General features: G+C 33.1%; 1 protein-coding gene across 1 annotated transcript in view; it reads right to left on the bottom strand.

Moving 5' to 3' along the window:
• Window positions 1-24,335, bottom strand: part of LOC106880113 (uncharacterized) — a 193,856-nt gene extending 169,521 nt beyond the window's left edge. Inside the window, exons 1-2 of the mRNA XM_089352641.1 lie at window positions 23,641-24,335; window positions 21,971-22,029 (exon numbers count right to left, since the gene is read on the bottom strand). Of these exons, the coding sequence (XP_089208767.1) occupies window positions 21,971-22,029; window positions 23,641-23,643 (62 nt within the window). The 5' untranslated portion in view covers window positions 23,644-24,335. The remainder of the gene's footprint in view (window positions 1-21,970; window positions 22,030-23,640) is intronic.

Genomic DNA, 24,335 nt, shown 5'->3' with positions numbered 1-24,335 from the left:
AGTTATGGTTTTACTGAAGTGATACAAAGTATGCGTTATATACTCCAAGTGACTCAGCTAGAAAACTGTTCTTACTGATAAGATGAACGTATTCTTGAACAACAAGCAATCAAAATATTTGATAAATTTCCACTAACTGAGCATGGATTTTCAGTGGAGATTTCTAATCCTAAATGACAATATTTGTCAATCATCATGGATGTTTAAGATAATTGGGTACAAGACTGCATTAAAATGGCTTCAAGCTAGATCAATTTGTGGGCAAGAAGCCTTTAGTAGCATTAGCAAAAATCCTGATGGATAAACAAATCTCACTCAGATTAGCTGTAACAAAAATCTGAGGTGGATGGAGAAGTTGTTAGGCACATGTGAAAACATATGTATTTCAAATACTCAGAAATTTGTACTAAAAAGACTGAAGAGATGCAATGCATATCAGATTTTATTTTTTTTTTTGTTATATATAAGTTCCATAAGATTCTAACAAAATTTACACATCTCATATTTAGTTTACTCTTCAAATTTCAATTCATTAGTAAAACAGTGTCCAGCCCCCAATAATGAGGTTCTATAAAACATTACATAGGGTCAAAAGTTTAAGTTAACAGAAAAAGAAATTGTGGACATTCAATGGAATATCAAAGTACTTAAGATTTTAAAAAATCTAATAAAGATTACAACACAACTGCAATACAATTCAATAAATTCTGGATTTATTACTAGAAATAATGTAACAGCTTGCAGTTTCAACTTTAAAAACCCGGCAAAATAAATGTATTGCCTGTTAATATTGTTCATGTGAATACTATTTAAATGTTACAAGAAAGTTATCTTTTTAATACATGCATCTGACAGATCCATTCTTTTTTTTTTTTTTTCATTTCTAAAACAAGCTACTTCAATATCAAACATGTAAGTTTCAGTATTCAAAATAATTATAAGGAAACAACTGGCAAAATGAAATGCTTCTAATAGTTTATTTATTTACAAATATACTAAACACTTAATAGAAAATTGAAAATTACAATTTAAGATAAAATAAAAATACTTCATCAAAAGGGCCTCAAAACCAAAAATCTCATCAAAAGGCTATTAAAAACCGAAATGAAAATTAATGAATTATCTGAAGAAATCAAATTTTTCATTAAGATAAAATAAAATGAAACATTATCTAATGACAATATGTAAAAAAGAAAAAAGATTTTACAAAATTATCAGTTTTCTGCTAAAACAAAAATTTGTCCTTGTTTTAATTATAACAGCTAAAAGTAATTACATATTTACAAACATCAATACTCATTATTATTTATCTGATTACAATTCCCTGACATTATTATATATTAGTAGTAGTAGTAGTAGTAGTAGTATTTGTGTGTTAATTTATTTTGTATTCCCAATATTTAATATCAATGAACGAATATGCTATGTTGTAAAACATAACCACAGTTACAGTTTGGTATGACCAGCCGTGCTCTAGCTTGAGAGCCAATAGTCCTCAGATCATACAGTGACATTATCCTATCTGAAAGGAGATTCTAATCGCAATATTATGGAGAGAGCTGGTACTCCTTGTACCATGGTACATACACTACATCAATGACCTATGATAAACAGCTTGACACTTATCACTATTACTCTGAAGACGGCTTCAGTCTTCAGCTAAGATTCTACAACTCAGTATCTCATCATGGATGGTAAGCTCCCTCATCCATTCCTATTACGGAGACATAGAACAGTTCCTTAGTAATATGATTGAATTTAGGTTAACTTAAACCGATATATATTATTTTGACGTCCAGCTGTGAATATAACAAACTTAAACCAATTTCTGCTTCTATGAAGTAGTCGTGTCTTGATTTACACAAATTCAATCTGAAAATTCATGAAATAGAAAGGTAAAGGATATAAGGCTACCCTAAGGAAATAAACATACAAAGATGTTCACCAACTTTAAGTTTTGAATATTTGAATAGTAATTTACATAATACATATACAGAAGAATAATGCTTCCACATGTCAGTTGGTCTCAATATAACCAAGGAGAATGTAGCCAGCCTGAAAGAATTTTTTGACAGCAGAAACATTTCATTATGTATGGTATTCAAGGATTTTCCAGAAAGGGGGCCCCAGAATACTTTTACGCTACATTTGTAAATTCAAACACAGACATGGCTGTGTGGCTCAGAAGTTTACTTTGCAGTGGGACTGAGACCAAATCTATATGGTTGCACAGTACTTTGGGCAAGTGTCTTCTACAATAGCCCTAGACCAACCAATACTTGGTGAGTGAATTTGCTAGATGAAAACTATTTTGGTGTGTGTGTGTGCGCGCGTGCGTGTGTGTGTGTAGCATCACTTAACAAATGGCCTTGGTTTGTGTTCTTGTGCCTTAGTGATCCAATGAAAAAAAGCTAAGGCAGTTTCCCCAAATCACAGGGGCCAGTTTCCTGGTTTCTCTGGCTTATATACTCTCCCTTGGCTAGGACGTTGGTCCATCACAAGAATACTCATTTTTGCCAGCCGAAACTGGAGTAACATGAACTGAAATATTTGGCTCAAGAACACAACAACATTATCCATTCCAGAAACTGAAACCACAATCTTATGATCATTTGTCCAACACACCATCCACTAAGTCATGTGCCTACACTTGGACAAAAAAAAAATAAATAAATAAAAAAACACTGTATAATTTAGATCGCTTTAAAACAAAAACTTTGTATCATTCAGCCAGGGCAAGTTTATATCAAAGGAGTTAAAGTTGTGATCGTGTAATAATGCTAAATATCCCTTTAAAAGTTTTTGTAAAATTTCCATATAATACTAGCTATTAAAAAGACCATTTCAATAACAACTGGCATAATGTTCACTAGATTCATAACTATAGCCAATATTAACTTGTTCCAGCTTTGGCTAAAATCGCTGCTATAGATCACTACAATGATCTGTAGGTAATTGTGGAAATAGAAGACATTTTATTTCACAGCCATTCAAATACAACAGCTTGTGCACTTAATTTTTATTTTGTTTCAGATGTCTAAATATTTAAATACAGATAGTAAATCTCATTACTCAAATGAAAATATAGAACAGTAAGTTAATATCTTGCTTGAACAGTCATGGAATATTCCAAACAGTTCTAGGTAATATTTTAGTCTGAAAAGATTTCAAGATGAAAATGTAAAAAAAAAAACTTTTTTTAAACAAAAATATGAACATTCTTATTGGATAAGGCTGATACCAGAATAAACATCTGGTCATTTTCAAATATTAATATTGAACAGAAGGAATAAGTTTTTATGCTAAATCTACAAGAATGAAAACAAAAAAAAAAAAAAATCAAAATATCACCTTCAAATATTCTTGGAAAAGCTAAATTTTATTTCCTTAGCCAGAACAAATTCCAAAAGTTTATTCTTGAAAATTATTAGAATGATTAAACATTTGAAGTTTAACTCACAATAAACAAGAATGTTTAAAACATAAAATCTATAACAGCAAGAACTGAATCTTAAACCATATGCAAGTCTGTTCTGAATTATACTGAGAGAAGGGTGTCTATTTAAAAGTCTACAATGCAAATTATATTTTACTGAACAGATTTAAGTGCCATCAGATGATGTTGCTTGTGGCCAACCACAGAAGCAGATAGGCAACCATTGATTTTGCTTGAGTAAGATCAAATGTAAAAAGAAAAACAAAAAAAATATTTAAAATCTCAAAAGAATTTCATTTAGCTGCAGCACTTGTAAAAGAGACGAAAAAGTAAAAATTTCAAAGATTTACAATAATGAAAATTAGAAAAAAAAAACAAAAAAAAAAACAAACAAATTAATGAGCTTTATTAATTATTGCTTTAAGATAGCAAAAAGATTTGAGTATTTTTTGTTCAGCTTTGTGAGTTTCACTTTTTTGGTTTTTTAAAAGCTTCAAGGGATTTCATTTCATTTGTTAAATTACAATCATGCAAGCTGTTTATGTGAATAAAGAAATATAATTCAACAAATGAAAGTTAACAAAGCATCTAAAACAATAGCATTCTATACTCTATCTTTTCTTCAATCATTTTCTAAAGTTATGAAATTATACATCAGTTGGCATTCAATTTCAAATTGCACTGAAAATCATGTGTATATTAAGTTTAAAAAGCTAGTGTACATGCAAACACACCAACACACACAAAAGTAGCTGCCTCCAGTAGGAAAATTCTTTAAGAAAAAGTATCTATGAAAAACTGAATGAATATATATATATATATATATATTTCCAAGTAAAGATTGGGGAAAGCTGAATATTTTTGCCAACAGCAATTTGTAATGATATAAAGAAAAATTGCAAACTAAAAGCTATGTTATACTATAAATATGATTGTAGCTTAAGTAAACTGGAGGTTCAAGCAAAAAGTTTCAGATTCCAAATTCCCTTAAGGTTATTAACAACAGGAAAGAAAAAATGTAATGTATAACTAATTTGCTTTTAAGAAACTTATTCTAAAGTAGTCTTATTACACAGTTGTGAAAACTAAAAGGAAAAAGAAAATGATTTTAAGCTATGCCTAATTGCTCTGTAAAGCTAACTTGAAAAATATTTTTGCTTCTTCACTATTGTTTTACACCTAATTTACATGGTAATTTTACATTTCTATGTATATTCAAATTGAATATCGAGTAGTTTGCTTTTATATATAACTTCAGTAGGAAAGTAATCAATTTGTATCTCCAAGAAATAGACTTTAAATTTAGGAAATAACAAATAGTAATGTGTTTCGACTGAAGTGTTCTTTAGATACCATGTTTGCTTTTACTAACACATTTCAGATTTTAATATTTAATCATAAACACCTAACTAAATTGAAAACAATACATCAAATCATTAAAACATTCCAGTGTTTGTGTGAAACTTCAAATTAGGAGTTTGATAGTAGTGGCTCAACTAAATAGTGTTTTCAATCACACATGGCAACAAAAATTTTAAATGCCAAACTATAGATTTGATATTAATGTTATTACAAAAGTGTATTTACAATAAAAAATTTCAGCCACTCAGCTCACAGCAATACAACTGACAGAACTTAATAAGCAGCCTATGGAGTTGTAAATTACTCTATAACCTTTAGACAACGAATCATTCCTAATGACAAAAGAAAAATGAAGGCAAAAAGAATATCTTGCACATGATCCACTCAATATGTAATATTAATTATACACAGACTGCAGCTTGTAGTTTGCTACTGGAAACATAGCTGTTGCTGCTGCATGTGAAAATCTGTTATTGGCATGCATATAGAAAGAGAAAGAAGATAAAAGCTAAACACTGCCAACAGGCTCCAGCTGGTTGCAAAGACTCAATATTTCAATAGCATATGTCCCTCTGATACCAATAGCTTCAGATTAACGAAGTTCAAAATTGTCTCACCTTGCAATAACTCAAATCTCTTACTTTAACCACATAAATACAATTTGTATACTGAATTTTAAATATAAAACTAGTCCCAGAGAGGGCACTATCCCACCAGCATGTGGCTTTATAGGAGAATTTTCAAGCTATGAATACTGTCCAGCTTCTTGGAACATTATCAGCTGCCTTCCATTGTGACAGGTTATACAGGTCTATTCAGTTATATGAAGATATCTCTCAAAAAAGATCACTAATCCTATACACAGGTTACAAAATAACTTTCCAGCTTGTCAGCTTCATCTAATCAATTTGAGATTATATATAAAAAAAGTGTTAAAAATAAATACAGGGAAAAAGAAAGAGCAAAAGAGAGAGCTAAGATATACAAATATAATGATATACTTAGCAACATCAATAAAAGTACCATGCTCTGCCAAACAGTTGTAAAGGAGGAGAGGGAAAAAACTGCTTTTGGTTATAACATGTGTAACAAGAGCAGAATGTATTTGTAAAATGGCAGACATTCAATATCATTAGATAAGTGTAGCTTTGCCACTGTCTCTTTTGACCATAAAGATAGACATTAAAGTATTAGAAATATACTGTTGACTGAACAACTTGTCTTCAATTAGACACTTTACATTACAAGCTTCAAAAGAAATAATGAGTGTCATATAAATGAGCAATGATGCAAAACATGGAATGTCAGTATTGATTTACAATTTCAAAATTTTAATACAGATTCCAGTGAAAATTTAATAAATATATATAAATTACTTTATACGAGAATAAAAATTTTTTTTCATATCATGATTTTAATAATGAAAATAATTCCTGAACATTTCCATGAAAAGGAATAAATTTAACAAACTATTGAAACTTGATTCAAATGTTAAATGAAAATATATAAATATACACAAAAAATAAAAATCTAATAAAACAGCTGTACATTAAAAGACTTATATTTAGGACTTGATATAGGATTATATTTTAAGAAATTAACAAAAACACATTGAAGAAATTTCAGCATTTATAGCTAGTTTGATCATTTGCTCGTCATGAATAGCAAATGTACATTAAAAAATTAACTAAAAATTCTTTGAATAAATTTGAAAATAGTTTTCCTGAGTGTAAATCCTGCAAGTGTCAGATATTAGAAATTCCTAGATGTTTCTAACGTGCAGAATTCTACAGAATAAGCTTTCATAACTCATAAATTTTATAAAACCCATGAATTTCTTTGCATAAAGCTTGTATGAATTTATATTTTGTCTTTTAAATCGTAAATGTCATTCAACTTGTGTGCACTGGAATATGTAGCAGAAATTGTGCAATAGAGAAATTCCAATACCTTTCAATATTCATAAAAGGTTGAAAGGTTCCTTTTTCTTCTCCCCTTAGCTTAGTAGTAGTGCAACCATCAAAGCAAACATACCATCATTTGAAACACAGTATTGTCCTATCAAATGCAGTCAACTATTACCCTTTAGAAATACCATCAGCTCTCAAACATCAATGGATTAATACATGATCATTTGGAATTCTTTTTTATAATTCTTTTCATTTTTTACATGTAAAAATGGGGGTGCTATTCGCTAATACAAGGCTACTTACAGAGAGAGAGAGAAAAAGAAAAAAGGTTACACCAATCAAAGCTTGAAATGCTTCATGCATTAGTCGCATCATCATATTATTTTGTTGAATCAAAGTACTAAAACATTCTATTATAGAGCAGGGATTGAATTTTATGTTCAATGGTAAAATTGGAGAGGAATGAAACTATTACCAGTAATTGACAAGGAACTTCATAAATTCAGAAAAATTTAGACTAAATGAGTTGATAATACCAACAGAATATTTGGTAGATTCATTAAAGCTTCAGAAAAAATGCTTTGCTTTATCTGTTTCAGCTCTTTATGTTCCAAGTTCAAATACTGAGGTTAACTTTTCCTTTCAGGGTCATTAAAATAAAGTACTGGTCAAATTCTGAGGTCAATGGTATCAACTAATCCTATTGCTTCAGAATTGCAGATGGTCTCTAAATTAGAAAGCATTATTATTTAATCTGAGATGAGATAGTATCCATAGTTCTTACAGACTCTTCTCTCAAAATAGAGAAGTTGATGAAGATGTAATGTTTTAGCTTATACAAATCGGTTGAAAAGAGATGAAAATATGGGCTTTCAAGATTAATGAAACAGTAATATTTAAGAAATAAAAAAAATATCAAAACAGGTGGTCTTGATTTTAAGCTTGCTAGATTAAATGAACTGAAACTATTGTAGAAGTTAAAACCATATAGGTAAGATTTGGCATGCTTTTCAAATGGTAACTTGCAGCATAGTCAGTCTAAGGCTGAAAATCAGTTTTGTTCCCACATTGGTTTGTCTTCTTTAACATTTTCCACAGAGGAATAGAATACTTAAACCTAGAATTTATATCAAAATTTCACTTCTAGTTGTAATCATTTTTATTTTATGACTATGGAAATGATTTCTGTAGCATTTGGCAAATGAGAAATCTCCCTCTGGATGGAATGCTATTTTATTTGCTTTTAAATTTCCATGGAATATCTTATTTTACTGCTAGATAAAGCTGGGCAAAATTCAACACCTTGTTCAACAATCTCAAAACACCATGCAGTATAATCTGAAGCACAAATTGGAAGCCTGGTACCATATTCGTCAGCTTATTTTACATATTCCAGGCCAGCACAGGTTATGCAAAACAGATTGAAGTATTCTTTACAATTAGATGCCCTTATCACTATCTTTACCTGATCATGTAAGGGATTTTTTTTATTCCACATGTCTTCTGGAGCTCACCACCATGAATACTTAACAGATATGCAAGCATATGATGAGCTTTGTACAGTTTCTATCTATCAAATTCACAGAAAGGTTAGGTCAACTCTAGGATATGGAAGATATTTGCCCAAGGTGTCACATAATTGGACTGAACCTTAAACCATGTAGTTGAGAAGCAAATTTCCAACCACACAGCCATGCCTGCACACCCAATAATTTTTCTCTAGAATCACCAACGTTTTAACTAACTTTTAACTATCTTAAATCAATGCTTGTACTATAAGAATTTAGAAAATATCTAGTATCAATGCAAGTGAAACTGAGTTAAATTCCCAAGTTAAAGAGAACACAACTAGTTACCTCTATTTGTCTACGAAGTTACAAACTCACCAGTTACACAGAATAAACTTCCCAGAAGGTAAATTATGCAGATATTTTATTTTTTAAATAAAAGGATTAAACACAAAGTATTTTTATAAGCAAAATCAGTATGTGTTTAGTCCGGTTTTCATTGTTCACTAGATGAATATACATAGATGAAAATATGTTAACATTATTTATAAAAATATTTGGAGGTTGGGGCAGGGTGTCTTCAATTTTAAAATTTCTACTGCAATACACAGTCAAATACACATATCACATATGAAGAGAGAGAGAGAGAGAGAGAGTGTACATTTACAATGAATGACCAACTGAATTGTGCAGTGAAAATTTTAATTTAAAAAAAATCATATCCCTTACACTATGTATATAGATTTTTCATGTGTTATTTTACAGTGATTTTTTGTTGATACTTTTAAAAAATATCTCTCAAACTGAAACATGTTGAAAATTAATATGTAATTTTTCTTTTTTTAACAAATCTTTACATTTAGTTGTAACTTTATATTTGATTTTAATTCCTATTGACTGCTTGAGATCAATGCCCTATCATTTATTAAATTCATACACAAATTTGATATTTATTGCCCAGCTTTATTTCTTTCTCTTTTTTTTTTTTTGTGAGAGTGTGTGTGTGTTTTCCATGTTTGTTCAACTCAAATTTATGAGAAATTGTTCTGAGCTCTTTACCCTTCAAAGCACTTGGTTTTCAAAGTTCTATTAACCATTATACATATACATTGTTCAAGTTTAACACTTTGGTATTTAAATTGGCCAAGATATTTTTTCAAGTTCAAGGCAACCAGATTGGGTCTATCACACCCATCTTACAATGCAAAAAATATGCAATCACATCAAAATTTCAAAAGGTACAGGATAATGCCTGATTAAATTCAAAACAATGTCCATAAATAAGAATTATAATATAATTTAATCTGAATGCTAACTGGTCAATGATAGAAGCTGAGGAACAGTAACTGCTATGCTCTGACTAAATCCATCCTGCCACCAAAATCTGCAGGTAAAGAGCTATAGATTAGACAGTGGACAGAGTATAACCATATCAAGACCATCATATTGCATCAAGTATGATTTATCACTGCACATTGAAGCATGGTCTTCAGTTTGGTGGAAATGCATTGTATAACTGGGAATACAAGGTCTGCGAGAAGCTTCAAGCCATTCAAGTGTATTTTCATACATTCGTTTGATTAGAGGTTATGCACATGTTTGACTGATGGGCTGTTCTGTCATTTAAACCTAGTACTTAGCTGGTACTATATTTTAAAAACAACCAAGCAGGATTACAAACCAGAACCTAGAAATATAACTAATACCCAAACCATTTTATTTTCAGCACAGGAAAGTGAACCGGCAGAATCAGAGTCATCATCATCATCATTGTCTAACGTCCGCTTTCCATGCTAGCATGGGTTGGATGATTTGACTGAGGACTGGCGAACCAGATGGCTATGCCAGACTCCAATCTGATTTGGCAGAGTTTCTACAGCTGGATGCCCTTCTTAACGCCAACCACTCAGAGAGTGTAGTAGGTGCTTGTATTTGTAGTAAACGCTTAGCATCCAGGTTCAAATCCTACTGAAGTCAACTTTGCCTTTCATGCTTTTGGAGGATGTTTAAACACTACCAATCTCAAGTGAGTAGATTAGCAGAACTGTAAGAATGGACAAGATATCTTGTAGTATGTTCCGTTTATGTTCGAAGTTCAAATACCACCATCAGTTACTTGGGTAGTAGGCTTAACCTGCTGCCCAGTTGAAACACCACCATTTAAGCAACTTGGGCACATACAGTAGAACCCCCCTGTTGCAAGAATTTAGGCTGTATTTCCAGTTTAAGAATTCTTTTCTCCCTCCTCTCACCAGTGTCCATCAGTATCACTTTCCCTCCCAACTACATAAAATTGATGTTGGCTCAATTGAAAATGTTGAATTTACATTACACTAAGTTCTTTTTATAAAGGTGTAGGCGTAGCTGTATGGTAGGGAGTTTGCCTCCCAACTATGATTTTAGGTTCAATGCCACAGGATGGCACCTTGGGCAAGTGTCTTCTATAATCTTGGGTCAAGGTAGACAAAAATGTGTGTGTGTTGAATCATTTGAAGAGGACTTTAGCATAAATCTATTGAAAGATTTATTCTAAAATGCTTTTAAAATTATTCACTAATTTATATTCAGTAAGACAAAATGAGCCAGCCTTAATAAACATAGGAGTAGGGTAATACTTTTGTGATCTCCTGCCAACTGTTTCACAAAATAACTAAGAACTTATCTTCTAAAATGAAAACATATAGAAGTTATCAGGTTTATTTTTCTTTTGCAGTTATGTTAAGATATAAAAAAAAAATTGTCAATTCTAATTTAGCTGTTTCCAATGATTTTTGCATATAAAAGAAACAGTAATTGCTGATGCCAAAAAATTGGTTTCATCATCATCATCATCATCATCATCGTTTAACGTCCGCTTTCCATGCTAGCATGGGTTGGACGATTTGACTGAGGACTGGTGAAACCGGATGGCAACACCAGGCTCCAGTCTGATTTGGCAGAGTTTCTACAGCTGGATGCCCTTCCTAACGCCAACCACTCAGAGAGTGTAGTGGGTGCTTTTACGTGTCACCCGCACGAAAACGGCCACGCTCGAAATGGTGTCTTTTATGTGCCACCCGCACAAGCCAGTCCAGGGGCACTGGCAACGATCTCGCTCGAAAATCCTACAGGAGCCAGTCAGGCGGTACTGGCAACGGCCACGCTCAAAATGGTGCATCTCATGTGCCACCCGCACAAGAACCAGTCCAGGGGCACTGGCAACGATCTTACTTGGCTTGCCGGGTCTTCTCACGCACAGCCCATTTCCAATAGTAATAATGCATTTAGCTATAAAATTAACACTAAACTCTGCTTTCCACAATACCAGTAGAGAGATAATACAATAGTTATATATATATATATATATATATATATATATATATTAGTGTGTGTGTGTGTGTGTATGTATGTTTGTGTGCAGAGTGTAAACTGCACTTAGATTTGCATAAATTATCTTCAGTACTGTAATATACCATTGAACAAGTTGCATGAAACTACTAGGTCTAACAATACATTAGCAATATTCATTGGTCTTAATTGAGTATTCAAAATCATTTTCTCGATAAACTAATTTGAACATGTAAATTGCAATTCCACAAGAACCAATTTATATACAAGTAATTGAGAGGAAAATACTTAGTCTAATCTCAAATTAACCATTAAAATAAATTAATCAGAGCTCAATCCATACCAACATGGGAAACGTATAAATTTATGATGTTAATGAATCTTACTTTTTTCTGCAATAATAAACTGTGTGGAATGAGTTTTAATTTCTTCTGCAATAATAAATTGTGTGGTATTTCTTCATTGGTATGCATGTTACATCATCAAAGAGGTCCAATGTAACCGATATAATAATAATACTCAAATTAATGTTATTGTTAATATTAAGAGAATTAGAAAAAAAAATTAGAATTATGCAGTGAAAGAATGACAATATTAATGCTGAATGTTTTAATTATTTCATCAATACAGGAAACATTTATGAACAAGTTTCCTACTTAAAAGTTAATCCTCTGAATATTTCACTTCATCTTAATCCTCATCTTACCATTGCCTAATCAGTTTATAAACTTCGTACATCTCACATTAACTAATTGTAACACAAACCATTTTACCAACATAGTTGGTTTCATGCATAGGTGCAGGCACTGTGTTGTAAGAAGCTTGATACCCAACCAAATGGTTCCGGGTTCAGTCCCACTGTGTGGTACCTTGGGCAAGTGTTTTTTACTACAGCCTCAAGCCAACCAAAACCTTGAGTGGATTTGGTAGACAGAAACTGAAAGAAGCCTGTCATGTATGTGCGTGTCCCAACCATCACTTAACTGATGTTGGTGTGTTTATGTACTTGTAACCTAACAGTTCAGCAAAAGAGAATGATAGGATAAGTCCTGGGGTTGATGTGTTTGACGAAAGGCAGTGCTCCAGCAACAAGAAAAATATACCCCTCAAAACAAATATTCATTTGCCTTACTAAATTCATTTGTATTGAAGCTTTCTAACACCACAATACTGTACATCTACACACATTGCCCATGTGATGTTGTCATGCAATATTACATCCAGAGCTTAAGGAATGCTGGGCAAAATGCTTAGCAGTATTTCGTCTGTTTTTACATTCAGTTCAGATTCCACTGGAGTTCGACTTTGCCTTTACAACTTTTCTGAATTGATAAAATAAGTACCAGTTGAAAACTGGGGTTGATGTAATTGACCCTACATCGAAATTGCTGGCCTTAAGCCAAAATCTGAAACCAATATTAGATCCAGAAATAATACCAAGAGTTCTGGCAGAGTCAAAGCTAAATATCAAGGTTTCATCTACATAAAATTAGTAAACTATCATGAGTGGAGTTCTGATAATCACAACTAGTTTCTTCCAGCTGGGTTTTATTTTTAATTATTTTTTATGTTCTTGGGTTGGTAGTTATTGGAAAGTAAATTCAGAGTTTTACATTTGTTTTTATGAGCCTACAGATTTAGAACTGAGCTGAATAAGCACTATTTGGAAATGATAAACTTACAACACTAGAAACTACCCAACAATTAAGAGATAGTAAAATATATTCCCTAGATAAAAAAAATTTCCAACACAGCTCTAAGATGATTTGAACTTGTGGCCTGTAGCCTATTACAGTGTCACTAATCCCATCATCTCATACACATGCATTTTATTTCAATAGTAGAAACAAATGTTTTGATAATTGCAATCACAATATGAATTTTCTAATTGGCTTGCAATCTGACAATTATGAATGAATTATTAACAAGTGACAAAATTATATTACCAAAAGGAAAATAAAACGAGAAAATTCAAATATTTTACTGGCTAAGAGTTGGAAACATCAATATTTTTATGCTCCCCATATATACATATATATTTTTTTTTTAAAGCTTGCATGAAATGGGCAAGTCCTTCCAGTACAGAATCATTATGAAAATCAGCTTTGAAAAGAACAAAGAATGTATTTTTTTGAGGATTTACTTGAAGTCTGGTGATTACTTCGTCTTTCTGTCTAAACTGACAGCATAAACAGAAATATAATTTAGCCTATCACTAAGTCAAATGTAAATAATAAGCATATCAAGATTTAGTTACAGTAATAAAACTGTAGCAGTGTCCATTTCTTAGAAATAGCTATTTCATGACTATAGTGAATAAGGTCATCTTTTATCAGATCAAAAGAACTGTAATGGTAACTTTCTCTCTGCATGTAACACAACAAAGCCATCTTTCATGTTCATCAAGCTATGAAATATCATTTCATTGATGATCATAAACTCAGCAATTTTAACTGAAAACATCAGCTGCTCATCTCTTTGAAATATTTCAAGGAAGGTAGAAAAAGACAACACTACAATTGTTGAATGTAGAAATGGAATGATATTAAAACGCAATTCAATTTGTAGTAGGTCAAGTGAGTGGTTATCCATATTCCATAAAAATCAATCAATATTTTATTCAAAGTTAGAATTAAATATTAACACTAGTAGCAAACAAGAAATCTTTTCAACTATATTTTCTTTAATTCCCATTTGGAAGTATTCAATATCATCTATTACTTAACATCACAAAATAAGTGTTTACAGTGACAGGTTTAAACTCAAACCAATGGCAGTATTAAAATCTACAAACCCCACATTTCAAATACTGACACTTTGCTGAATATAGAAAATTAACCCTGTAAATTGATCAGTCACCAAGAAGTTAAAGTCCTGCAGTTATGTGTGTGTGAGAGAAAGAGAGAGTGAGAGAAAGAGAAAGAAAGAAAAAAAAGAGAGAAAAAGAGAGATCTACATTAACACTTATTCGCATTGTTTTGAGTTAATCATGTATTATCTTGTAGCTCATGTAGCTCTGTGTCACGCTGAATCTCCCTGAGAACTACGTTACGGGTACACGTATCTGTGGATTGGTCAGTCACTTGCACGTTAATTTCACGAGCAGGCAAGCCATTCCGTTGATCATATCAGCTGGGACCCTCATCGTTGTAACCGACGGAGTGCTCCTATCTTGTAGCTTAAGATTTTGATGCAATTGTTTATTCTTAGAATGACATTGTTCTTGTAGATGTGACATGCCAGATCTGGCCAGTTTGATCATAAACCAGGTAGAATATTTGGGCCAGATACGGTCAGTTTAAATGCTAAAAAGTTAAGGAGTGAGAGACCATTACAGAATAAGGAAACTCAACAATTGCACAAGAACATATAGAGTGCACTAGAAGGGAAATGAATCTTACATTCATAGGTACCAAACTTATATTTTGGATTTTAAAGATTGTTTTTTCAAGCGCAATTCTGACTGTGAATATGGGAAAAAATTTGTTCACAGGTAAAGCATTCCTCACCCCTGTTCTACATGGTTTCTTAAGCTGCTACAAATAAGATCTTCCTAATATCTTAAGGATGCATTACACAATATACTTTTAGGCACATTGAAAATAAATAGGATGTGCATGACTAAAATGCATTGACCTGAGATAACCTAAGAGTTATACAAGATGGCTTTCAAAAAGCCATCTGGAAGGTAAATACTACTAATGAAAGCTAGCCACGAATCAAAGCCTAATTTACCACTCGTACCTAAATCAAGATCATATTTGTATCTCAGTAGCTGTCAAAGATTTATTTAAAAGGTTTACAGTGCTAACCACTACAAATTAAAGAAAAATTACTCAAACATACCATCAGCAATTTTCTAAGTTTTAATTTTTTGTCAATGATAATACAGAAAATTTGGGTGATAAGATCTAAACCATTGCCTAGTTTAGCATATCAATAGCTTTTGGGAGCCAAGCAGAGTCCAGTCTTGTAAGCATTCAGGTTAATGCTCTGGCCAGAGAAATGAATGCAATACTTTATACTGAGACAGTCCATTAGTCTAAGAAGCACTACAATTCCTCTACTTCATCATTTAACGTCCATTTTTCATGCTGGCATGGGTTGGACAGTTTGACAGGAGCTGGCCAGCCAGGGAGCTATCCAGACTTCAATTGTCCACCTAGAACTAAATACATACGCCATTTTTATCAAAATGCTTTGTGACATGAAGTACATTTGGCTACTGTTTCAAGCAGCTTCATAGAAACTTTTTTTGATTCAAACTGTAAAGTTGAAAAGAAGAGGCATACAAGACTAAATACTGAAAGCTTATTGAGGAATTCTTCCTGGCCTTGTGTTATATTATCACTTTTTAAATGATTTTGAATAATAATCAGGATTTGATTTAAATTTGGCAGGTTTTGAATCTAGAACCAGGTAAACTGGCATCAAAAGAGTTAAACAAGGAATAAAGGAAATTAACAATTGTTAATTCAACTTTATGCAACACGACAAACAAAATTGACATTATTAGAGTACATGTCAGAAATTTTATTCTAAGTTTGTGTCTGGGGGTTCAATTTGTAAATCTCCAATAAAAAGTTTGCTTTCCAACCACATAATTCCAAGATGAGTTCCACTCTGAGCAAGTGTCTTGTATAGTCTTATGCCAACACCAAAATCTTGTTAGTGGATTTGAGAGAGAGTAAGAGAGTGAGAAAGAGAGGGAGAGTGTGTGTGTGTGTGTGTGTGTGTGTGTGTGTGTGTGTGTGTGTGTGTGTGTGTGTGTGTGTGTGTGTGTGTGTGTGCGTGTGTACCCTTGTCTTCATGTCACATGATTGTTATAAATGATAGGTGCTATCACACAAGCATTGTCATTAATTTCCAGTGTTCTGCAAGAATATGTCTGGCCAAGGGAAAATAATGTTTTGCCAGGAAACAGGTGAGGATTACCACAAGTGACTGTCCAACCCATGCAAGCATGTAAAAATGAATGTTAAAACAATTATTTAGAGGGTGATGATAAACTTTGAGAGGAGAGAACAGCTTTGTTAGTTATTATTATGGTGTTTAGTCTTAATGAAGCTGTGCTTACCCAATGATGTGTTGTTATTCGAAAAGAATGAAATGTTAATAGTGTTCTAGGTATATTCTCTTGGTAAAGCAGTTCTTATTTTGCTCTTTTGTTTTTTATAATTTACTAAAAAGAAGTTCCATACCAAGGGGGAGTTAGTTTTCAATCCATTGGAAATTTCTCTTGCAATGCTTAACAGTACGGAATATGGTAACAGAAGAGTATCTGGCTGTGATTAAATAGCTCCAACAGTAAGTTTTGGGATTATTGTACAAAGCCGATTTAGATCTGTAAATTTAGGAACCATTTAGATATCAGATTAAAGAGGAAACAATAGTATCAGTTGAGATGTGAGAATTCTTCTCAACTATATTGTCAATATTAAATTCATTTGCTATATTACACCAAAAGCATTATGCAGAGTAAGCTTAAATTTCACTAATTCACTTTCAATTGCTACTAGAAGATAGCGTAATGTAGTTCTCTAAGTGCTAGAGAGTATAAAAGAGCTCACCTCACTTGTGATTCTTTAAGGGCATCTTTTAAAAATACTTAAACTACATCTTGAAATGATTCTTTGTTGTTGATACTGCTGCATAAAGCTGCAAGATTTCAGTTGGTTGTTGAAAATATCTGTACTTGAAAGATAGTGCTTTTTCACTTTAATTTCATCCAGTTATTCAAGAATGAAGGCTTAGCCAACTCATGGTTAGAATGATGGTGGAAAGTGTAACAGGTGCAGTAAATTAGGATGCGAGTGTAAATGTGTGCAAGAGAGAAAAAGAGAGAGTGTGTGTGTGTGTGTGTGTGTGTGTGTGTGTGTGTGTGTGTGTGTGTGTTTAGCCCCACTTCAGTACTGACTGAGAAAACTTATGGTCAAAATCTTTCAAACTAAAACCAGTTTTTTTTTTGTTTTTTTTAAATACTACATGTAACATCACATACATTACTCAATCTCCATCCTTCCTAAAAGTTAATCACATGTGATTTTTAGCTTTGACTATTTCTGGCAGGTCAACAACCATGCTTCTATGCCAATTGTTGTTTTTGGCAGATTCTTCTTTTATTTTACCAAATTTAGCATAGGACTGGTTCAGATAAAAATTGTTTTATTTCAAATTACTTATTTTCATGGAAGACGAAAGTCACATTTCCCCCCAGTTGTCGCAATTATGAAACTGGGAAGATGTGACATTCAATCATCTGGTGATGTCAACTGACCCCAACTTTGTTGGATGATGAAGTAGAGGACTTGAAATAGCCTCATTTAAGGTCCTCTTTTCCACGCTTGCATGGATCAAATGGAATTTGTTGCCGATTTTCTAGTGCCAGATGCCCTTCCCGTCAGCAACTCTCACCTGTTCCAAGCAAACTAATATTTCTACATGGCTAGACCTGTTCTTCAAGAAAAACTGAAAATAAACATCACTTATGACAGTGATGCTCATATGCAAGTATGATGTGAAGACAAAGGTACACACACACCCTCAATTGGCATCGACAAAATCCACTCACAAGGCTTTGTACAGAAGCCTATTAAACGCATGACTGGATATATACAGAAGTGTGTAAGTGTGTGTGTGTGAGAGAGAGAGAGTGTGTGTGTGTGTGTGCGAGAGTGTGAGACGGCACATGGCCAAGTGATTAGAGTGTTGGATACAAAAACATAAGGTCATGGGTTCGATTTCTGAAGTGGGTAAGGCACTTCATTTTATGATAAGTCTAATCAGCTGGAAGAAGTACCACCCAGCCCTCTCTACCTACTTCATTTTGATGGGAGGTCAAATAGTATCTACATCTACTTGTGATTACACAGGCACCTAAAACAATTAGCAAAAGCATGGAACATGCTAAGAGAGTCATAATAGCAATACATACATATTACACACCTATACAATGTGCACGTCCCCCCCCCACACACGTATAGTGGTAGGTGACCAGATGTGCGTCGAACATGGTGTTTTGGTTCGACGCACACAATGTTCGTCTCATATTCCTTTATGGTCAAGTTTGAATTTTTTAAAATAATTAGCAGGCAGGATGTTGAGATAACATGGTATGATATTAACCTTCAGGCCGGAAAATCTTTGACCATGGGTCTGGTCTACACTAGCAGGGTTGGCCTGGGGTTAAATAACAGCAACGACGTCGATAAATACAATTAAATACTGTGATCGATAAAAATCCAATCTACAGCCTCCTCTTTACAATATACTGTTTAGATGAAAGAAATTCATAATTGGAATTCAGATGTGCTCAATTATTTCTATCGCCGTGTAAATAAATACGGTTTGTTTTTTCAAGAAGAAAAATAAATATTCACTTTTACAATTAGTAATGAATCAATGAGGACAGAGCATAGCGTGTGCGGGGGTGGAGGGAGAGGAAGTCAGTCATAGCAGTTGCAGACTTGTTGAATCTGTATTAAAGCTTACAGAGAAGGTAAATCGTGTTAGATTTCCCAGTTATAACGGCAGCAATACATTATAAACACTACTACAGCTATTGCTCGAGCCAACGACAGCTGGGGAACTCTACACGGTCGTTCAACTTCCTAGAAATAACAGCCGTTTAAAGAAAAAGTAATGCATTGGATAACTGTAGCTCTAGATATACAGAAAAAAAATGGGATGGTCGTGGCTGGAATATCCTTGGTCTTCAGCCTGTTCAATCAAACATGAAGCTAAAATCAAGGTTTACCAAGGCCATTCAAACGAAGCGTTTTCTTTTCTCTACATTTACAATCATAGACATTTGTAACCATGTCACTCACTATTCGGTATACTATAGTCAACAAATATTCCCCGACTAAGTTAATGACAAATAAAAAAAAGAAAATTGTTTTTGTTTACAAATAAAGGCTTTCGACAATTTAAGCTCGATAAGCTAGTCCGACTCACATTTAATCTATGATAAAATTTAAAAAAACAAAAGTAAACTTTTTTCTTCTTACTATCCTGACAAGTTTCGCTCCGTATTCACGAACGAGGGAAGCCTATGTGGTCGATCGATCTGCCAGAAATAGCATTCCAAATCCCCCTCAAATTTCTCTACCAACTTTGAATACACATTCATAAAATAAAACAAAGCAAGATGGCCAAGGGTTGGAATACCTTTGATTACAGGGTTACTCAAGGCGGACTTGGGGTTAAACAACTCCCTCGCCGTTCCCGTTTTATAATTACACTTTTCTGTGTTGAAAAAAAACAAAAGAAATGCAAGAAAATAAGAAAAAGTTATGCAAGAGACCAAAAGAAGGAAAAAGACCTTGAAGCAAGACAGCTCGTTCGTTTGTAATCCATTAAGATACGGTAGTAACTACCTACCGGCAGTTATAGTTCGTACGGGGGCTTTCCTCATATACACGGCGATCTTTCTTCCTTTCTAAGAGTTTCAGCATAATTTATTACGTATTTTGGAGGCTCCGTTCTTGTCTCCAGAATAAACTCCAGTATTTTTCTTAGGTGCTGCTTTTGCTATTTTGTTGTTGCTCTGAAATATTTTGAAAAATCACTTTCCACTAACGAATTCGGAGATTTTAAAAACATTCTAAAATATTCGAGCATGACTCATGAAATTCAATCGGTTATTTGAAAACCTGGGTAATACCCGGAATAACTTTTTTCAGTTCGTCTTCTCAAATTTGTTTTATTTTCCCAGGTACAAGTGTAACAAACCAAAATATGTCCAGACTCCCTCATTCACTTCTAAGTAAATTAAAATGAACAACGCGCCAGTACTTTGAAAGTAATTACTAAATTGACTTCCAACAGGTGCTTTTTCTTTCGGAAAAAAAAGCAAACATACATTGTCATTCGAAATATTAGGCCATTTACAACGAGAATTATACAAAAATTGACAACTTCGCCTAGTGACTGCTACTGGTGAAAGTTGGTGTAACATTAAGAAAATACACTTGTCACCATTGTTTACAGCTGACGGCTAAAGTTGGGAAGAACAGTTTTATTACCCTTATTGTTTATAGGGTCTTTCGCACTAAAATTATTAGTTTGAAGTTATTTGTGAATATGCTTTATCGTTTAAAAATTGTACAAAGAGTCAGCTAAAATATTTTAGCAGTATATTTTGAAATGAGAAATTGTAGAAGGAAGTGTAAATATAAATATTCGAAATTAATATTATAAAGAAAAAGAGGAAATAAAGACCCGCCTTTTAAAATAAACATCGGGTAAAAATACATTTTAAAAAATTGACAAAGATAACCTCATGTTATCCTATGTGCAATTGGTTAGTTTAAAAAAGGGGTTATTTAGTGTATTACAAATGAAATCTAACAACCAGAGTAGGTATAGTAAAACAGAATACTTTAGACATTCCCCACCCCGCTTCGTGTTTTCACTGTTATGTCTAGCAGGTCGAGAGACAAAGAGGGTCCTTCGTCGGCTCACCTGTTCCAAAGTTATACGGAATTACAGTAAACAAAGAGACGCGACAGTGGAAAAGAAAACTTAACAGACGAAAAGTTCTGGTTAGCGTCACTTGACTCTTGGTGGGAACCACCGCTACTTTTGATAACAATACAACAGCGAGTAAAGCGGGATCCAGTGAAAACAGATGCAACAAATACTACACTATACTACTATAACAAGAGAAAATACTATCATATCCAAACTAGTAGGAACGAATGATTATATATATATAAATCGCTGGTTGAGGGGTTTCAGTAAATCAGTGGGCTTAATGGTTAATATATAATACATTTGTAAAAAATTAAATTCTAGTTGCGATAACAACTTAGCGAAAAGGATTTGATAAACAACTAAACCGAATCAATTTCACACAACAACGACCTTAGTTAGATATTTGGGCATTGGGAGAGCCAAGAAAGTCAGACAGTATCACAACCAAGAACATTTATATATATCCTTTATAGACAAAATATTTTATTTAGTGTAGCAAAGGCGCCAATGAAACAACGAGTCAAGAACAATAACGAACATTGCTAGTTTTTATAATTTACTCAGTGGAATGTACTTCAAGGTGCAGATCACGCTTGTATTTTCTATTTTTACAAGACAAGCTCTACGAATTTTTAATTTTTTTTTTAATATCCAAAAGAATGTTTCAATGGCTATCTTTCATTTTTTTTTTCTTTGTTATTTTAGAAACTTAAAAAAAAAAAATCAAAGACTTTTCGATAGGAAAGCGTTTATTGTTGACAGTTTGTTTTGTAGGCTTGTAGTTTTGTAGGTTTGATTACGAAATAAATAATATTGGTTTAAATAAGTGAGTAAATTTTTTTTTAAGCTTAAATAAATAAAATAGATATTTTTTTTTTTCAATTAAAAGAAGGAAAGACAAATCTAAAGTGACATTAGTGTTGTGGAAATTTCAAAACAATTTTACTTACCGCGAGAACGTCCCGTATACAACCCTTTTCCGTTCATTAGCCATAGGAAACAGTTGTTGCTGCAGCGAGTAGGAATAAACATATAAATGGAGACAGATATAGAGAATGGCAACAACAAGAAGAGAAGAAAGAATTAAAAAACGAAAACATATAAATAACCAAATTCTAGGTGGGGGGGAATGGGGGTATGTAAAGGGAAAGAGAGAGAGAGAGCGAACGGTAGCAGGAGCCGTGACGATGGAGGAGGCGGTAGTGATGATGGGGGTGGTGGTGATAATAAGTGGAAGTTAAAGGGGGTAATGGGGTGAGATTTAGCGAAACATAAAGAGAGGAAGAGAAGGAGAGGGAGGAAACGACATTGGTAAATAGAGCGAGAACGGGAATCGGAGAAAGAAAGGGCCTTGCTGAATATTACAGCGAATGGTAAGGCGAGAAAGAAGTAGGGAAGGCTTTTTCGGAGAGAAGAGAAATATATGCAGAGATAGGGTAAGCATCGTTTCATACCATTCATACACACACACACATATATATATATATATGATTCTGAGAGGAGGCAGGAATTTTACGCATGCTGTTTCCTACTGCTCCGCCTCTTGCTTAATTTATTTCGCCAAGGAGCGCTAGTATTTCTCTCCTATCACCGTGACGCCAATAAAACAGATTGGTCCTTCTATCACCACGTTTTAAAAACATTCTTGGTTCAATAACACGAGTTTGTAAGCATTCGAAAAAGCGGAGAGAAAACATCAAGTAGTGAGTTCCGTTTTTGCGTGTATGTGTTTGTTTAGCTTTCGTGTTTGTCTAATGAAAGTTTAAAGAACGGTTTGTTTATTTTTCTTTTCCTTAATGAACACGACGGATAGCCATTATCTAGCCAAATTGCTTACTTTCTCCAACCAATATCATCTCGAAAAAAAGAATTTGTCGTTACAAATACAACAACGAGATGTTACTGAATTAATTAGGACACATACTAGAAGGTATATATAAATATATAATATTTTTCGAGAATATTTTTAAGAGTTTGAATGAAGAGAAACGGAGCTGGAGATCAGTCTTTGACATATTCAAACTCTAAAATAAATACCGAATCTAAACAAAAAAAGTTCTTATAAGAATATAAATTTCATAGATCTTTATTGAATATAGATTAGTGCTATTATTATTTCTAACTACTGCAGTTAATTGTCATTTCATTTTCATTTCTGAAATTCATTCGTCAGTTATGCGTTTACAGTAGCAAAAAAAAAAACAGCAACATGGTATTATCTGATATCCTCAGTTAATCTGAAGATTTATCGAAATCAGGTACTAAGGTTTTGAGATTTAATTTAACCGCATTCATTAAACATACATTTCTACACGCGCGCACGCACGCATATTTGATTTTACAGGAAAGCCGATGCAATCTAACTACAATTATGTGACGTTAAAAATTCAGGAAATAGCAAAGGCTACTTAATTTTGATATAGAAACATTGTATAAAGTATATCAGAACCTACCTAATCTTAAATAACGAAGAAAGTTAGTTTTTATCCCATTGCGAAATTGTTCAGCACCGATACAGTTATTAGTTTTGTAGTGTTCAAATGTTTCTTTTTTTTTTATGTTTGGTTTTTTTTTTCGAACGGGACGGGAACTAAATTAGTAAAGAACTTGCCTTACATACCATCCTAGTGTTTCCTAGCTTCCCTGGAATTCGAACATTTTTAAAAAACAATATCACCTTTTGCGTGGCGGAGATAGAAGAAATAAGATAACAAATTCATAATAATAATAATTACTATTATTATAATAAAAGGGTGACAGAAACGAATTGTTAGCAACTGAAGTGTTGCGCCTCTTACTTCCCATTTATAAATTCTTTTTGATCATTAACAACAATCTTGACAAAAATTGGCGACGTATCGTCGCAAATCTCTTGTATGACTTTTTGTTTTCTTGATAATTTCGAACATCAACACATTTGCTAATATCCGTTGAGGTCTGGGGAAGCCTATGTGTAGATGTTTTGGTGCAGAAGAAGGCAGGGCGGCTGCTGCTGCTGTTGCGACGACAACGTTGACGACGGCAGCACTAAGCGACATCTGTCGGCCAAGAGCTGAGACAGAGGATATAAACATATATACATGTGTGTGATAGAGAACTTATAAGTAAACACTAGGTTTCTGTAGTAAATGTAATGTTTCATTATGTAATCGGTATTAAGTTCTATATCTAATGCTTTTCAAACTTGTAGAGCGAATGATTGTATGTCACACACACGCACATACATATATATATATATATTTAGTTTTAAATCTGAGCGAAAAGTAGTAACAGTAAAATTTATTTGCCAAAGTAAATTGGCAGTCCTGGTTAGTA

Source organism: Octopus bimaculoides, chromosome 1, assembly GCF_046866305.1.
Source record: "Octopus bimaculoides isolate indiv1 chromosome 1, ASM4686630v1, whole genome shotgun sequence".
NCBI classification, from domain to species: Eukaryota; Metazoa; Mollusca; class Cephalopoda; order Octopoda; family Octopodidae; genus Octopus; species Octopus bimaculoides.
The sequence above is the reverse complement of the archived record's forward strand: the minus strand, read 5'-3'. Positions and strand labels throughout refer to the sequence as shown.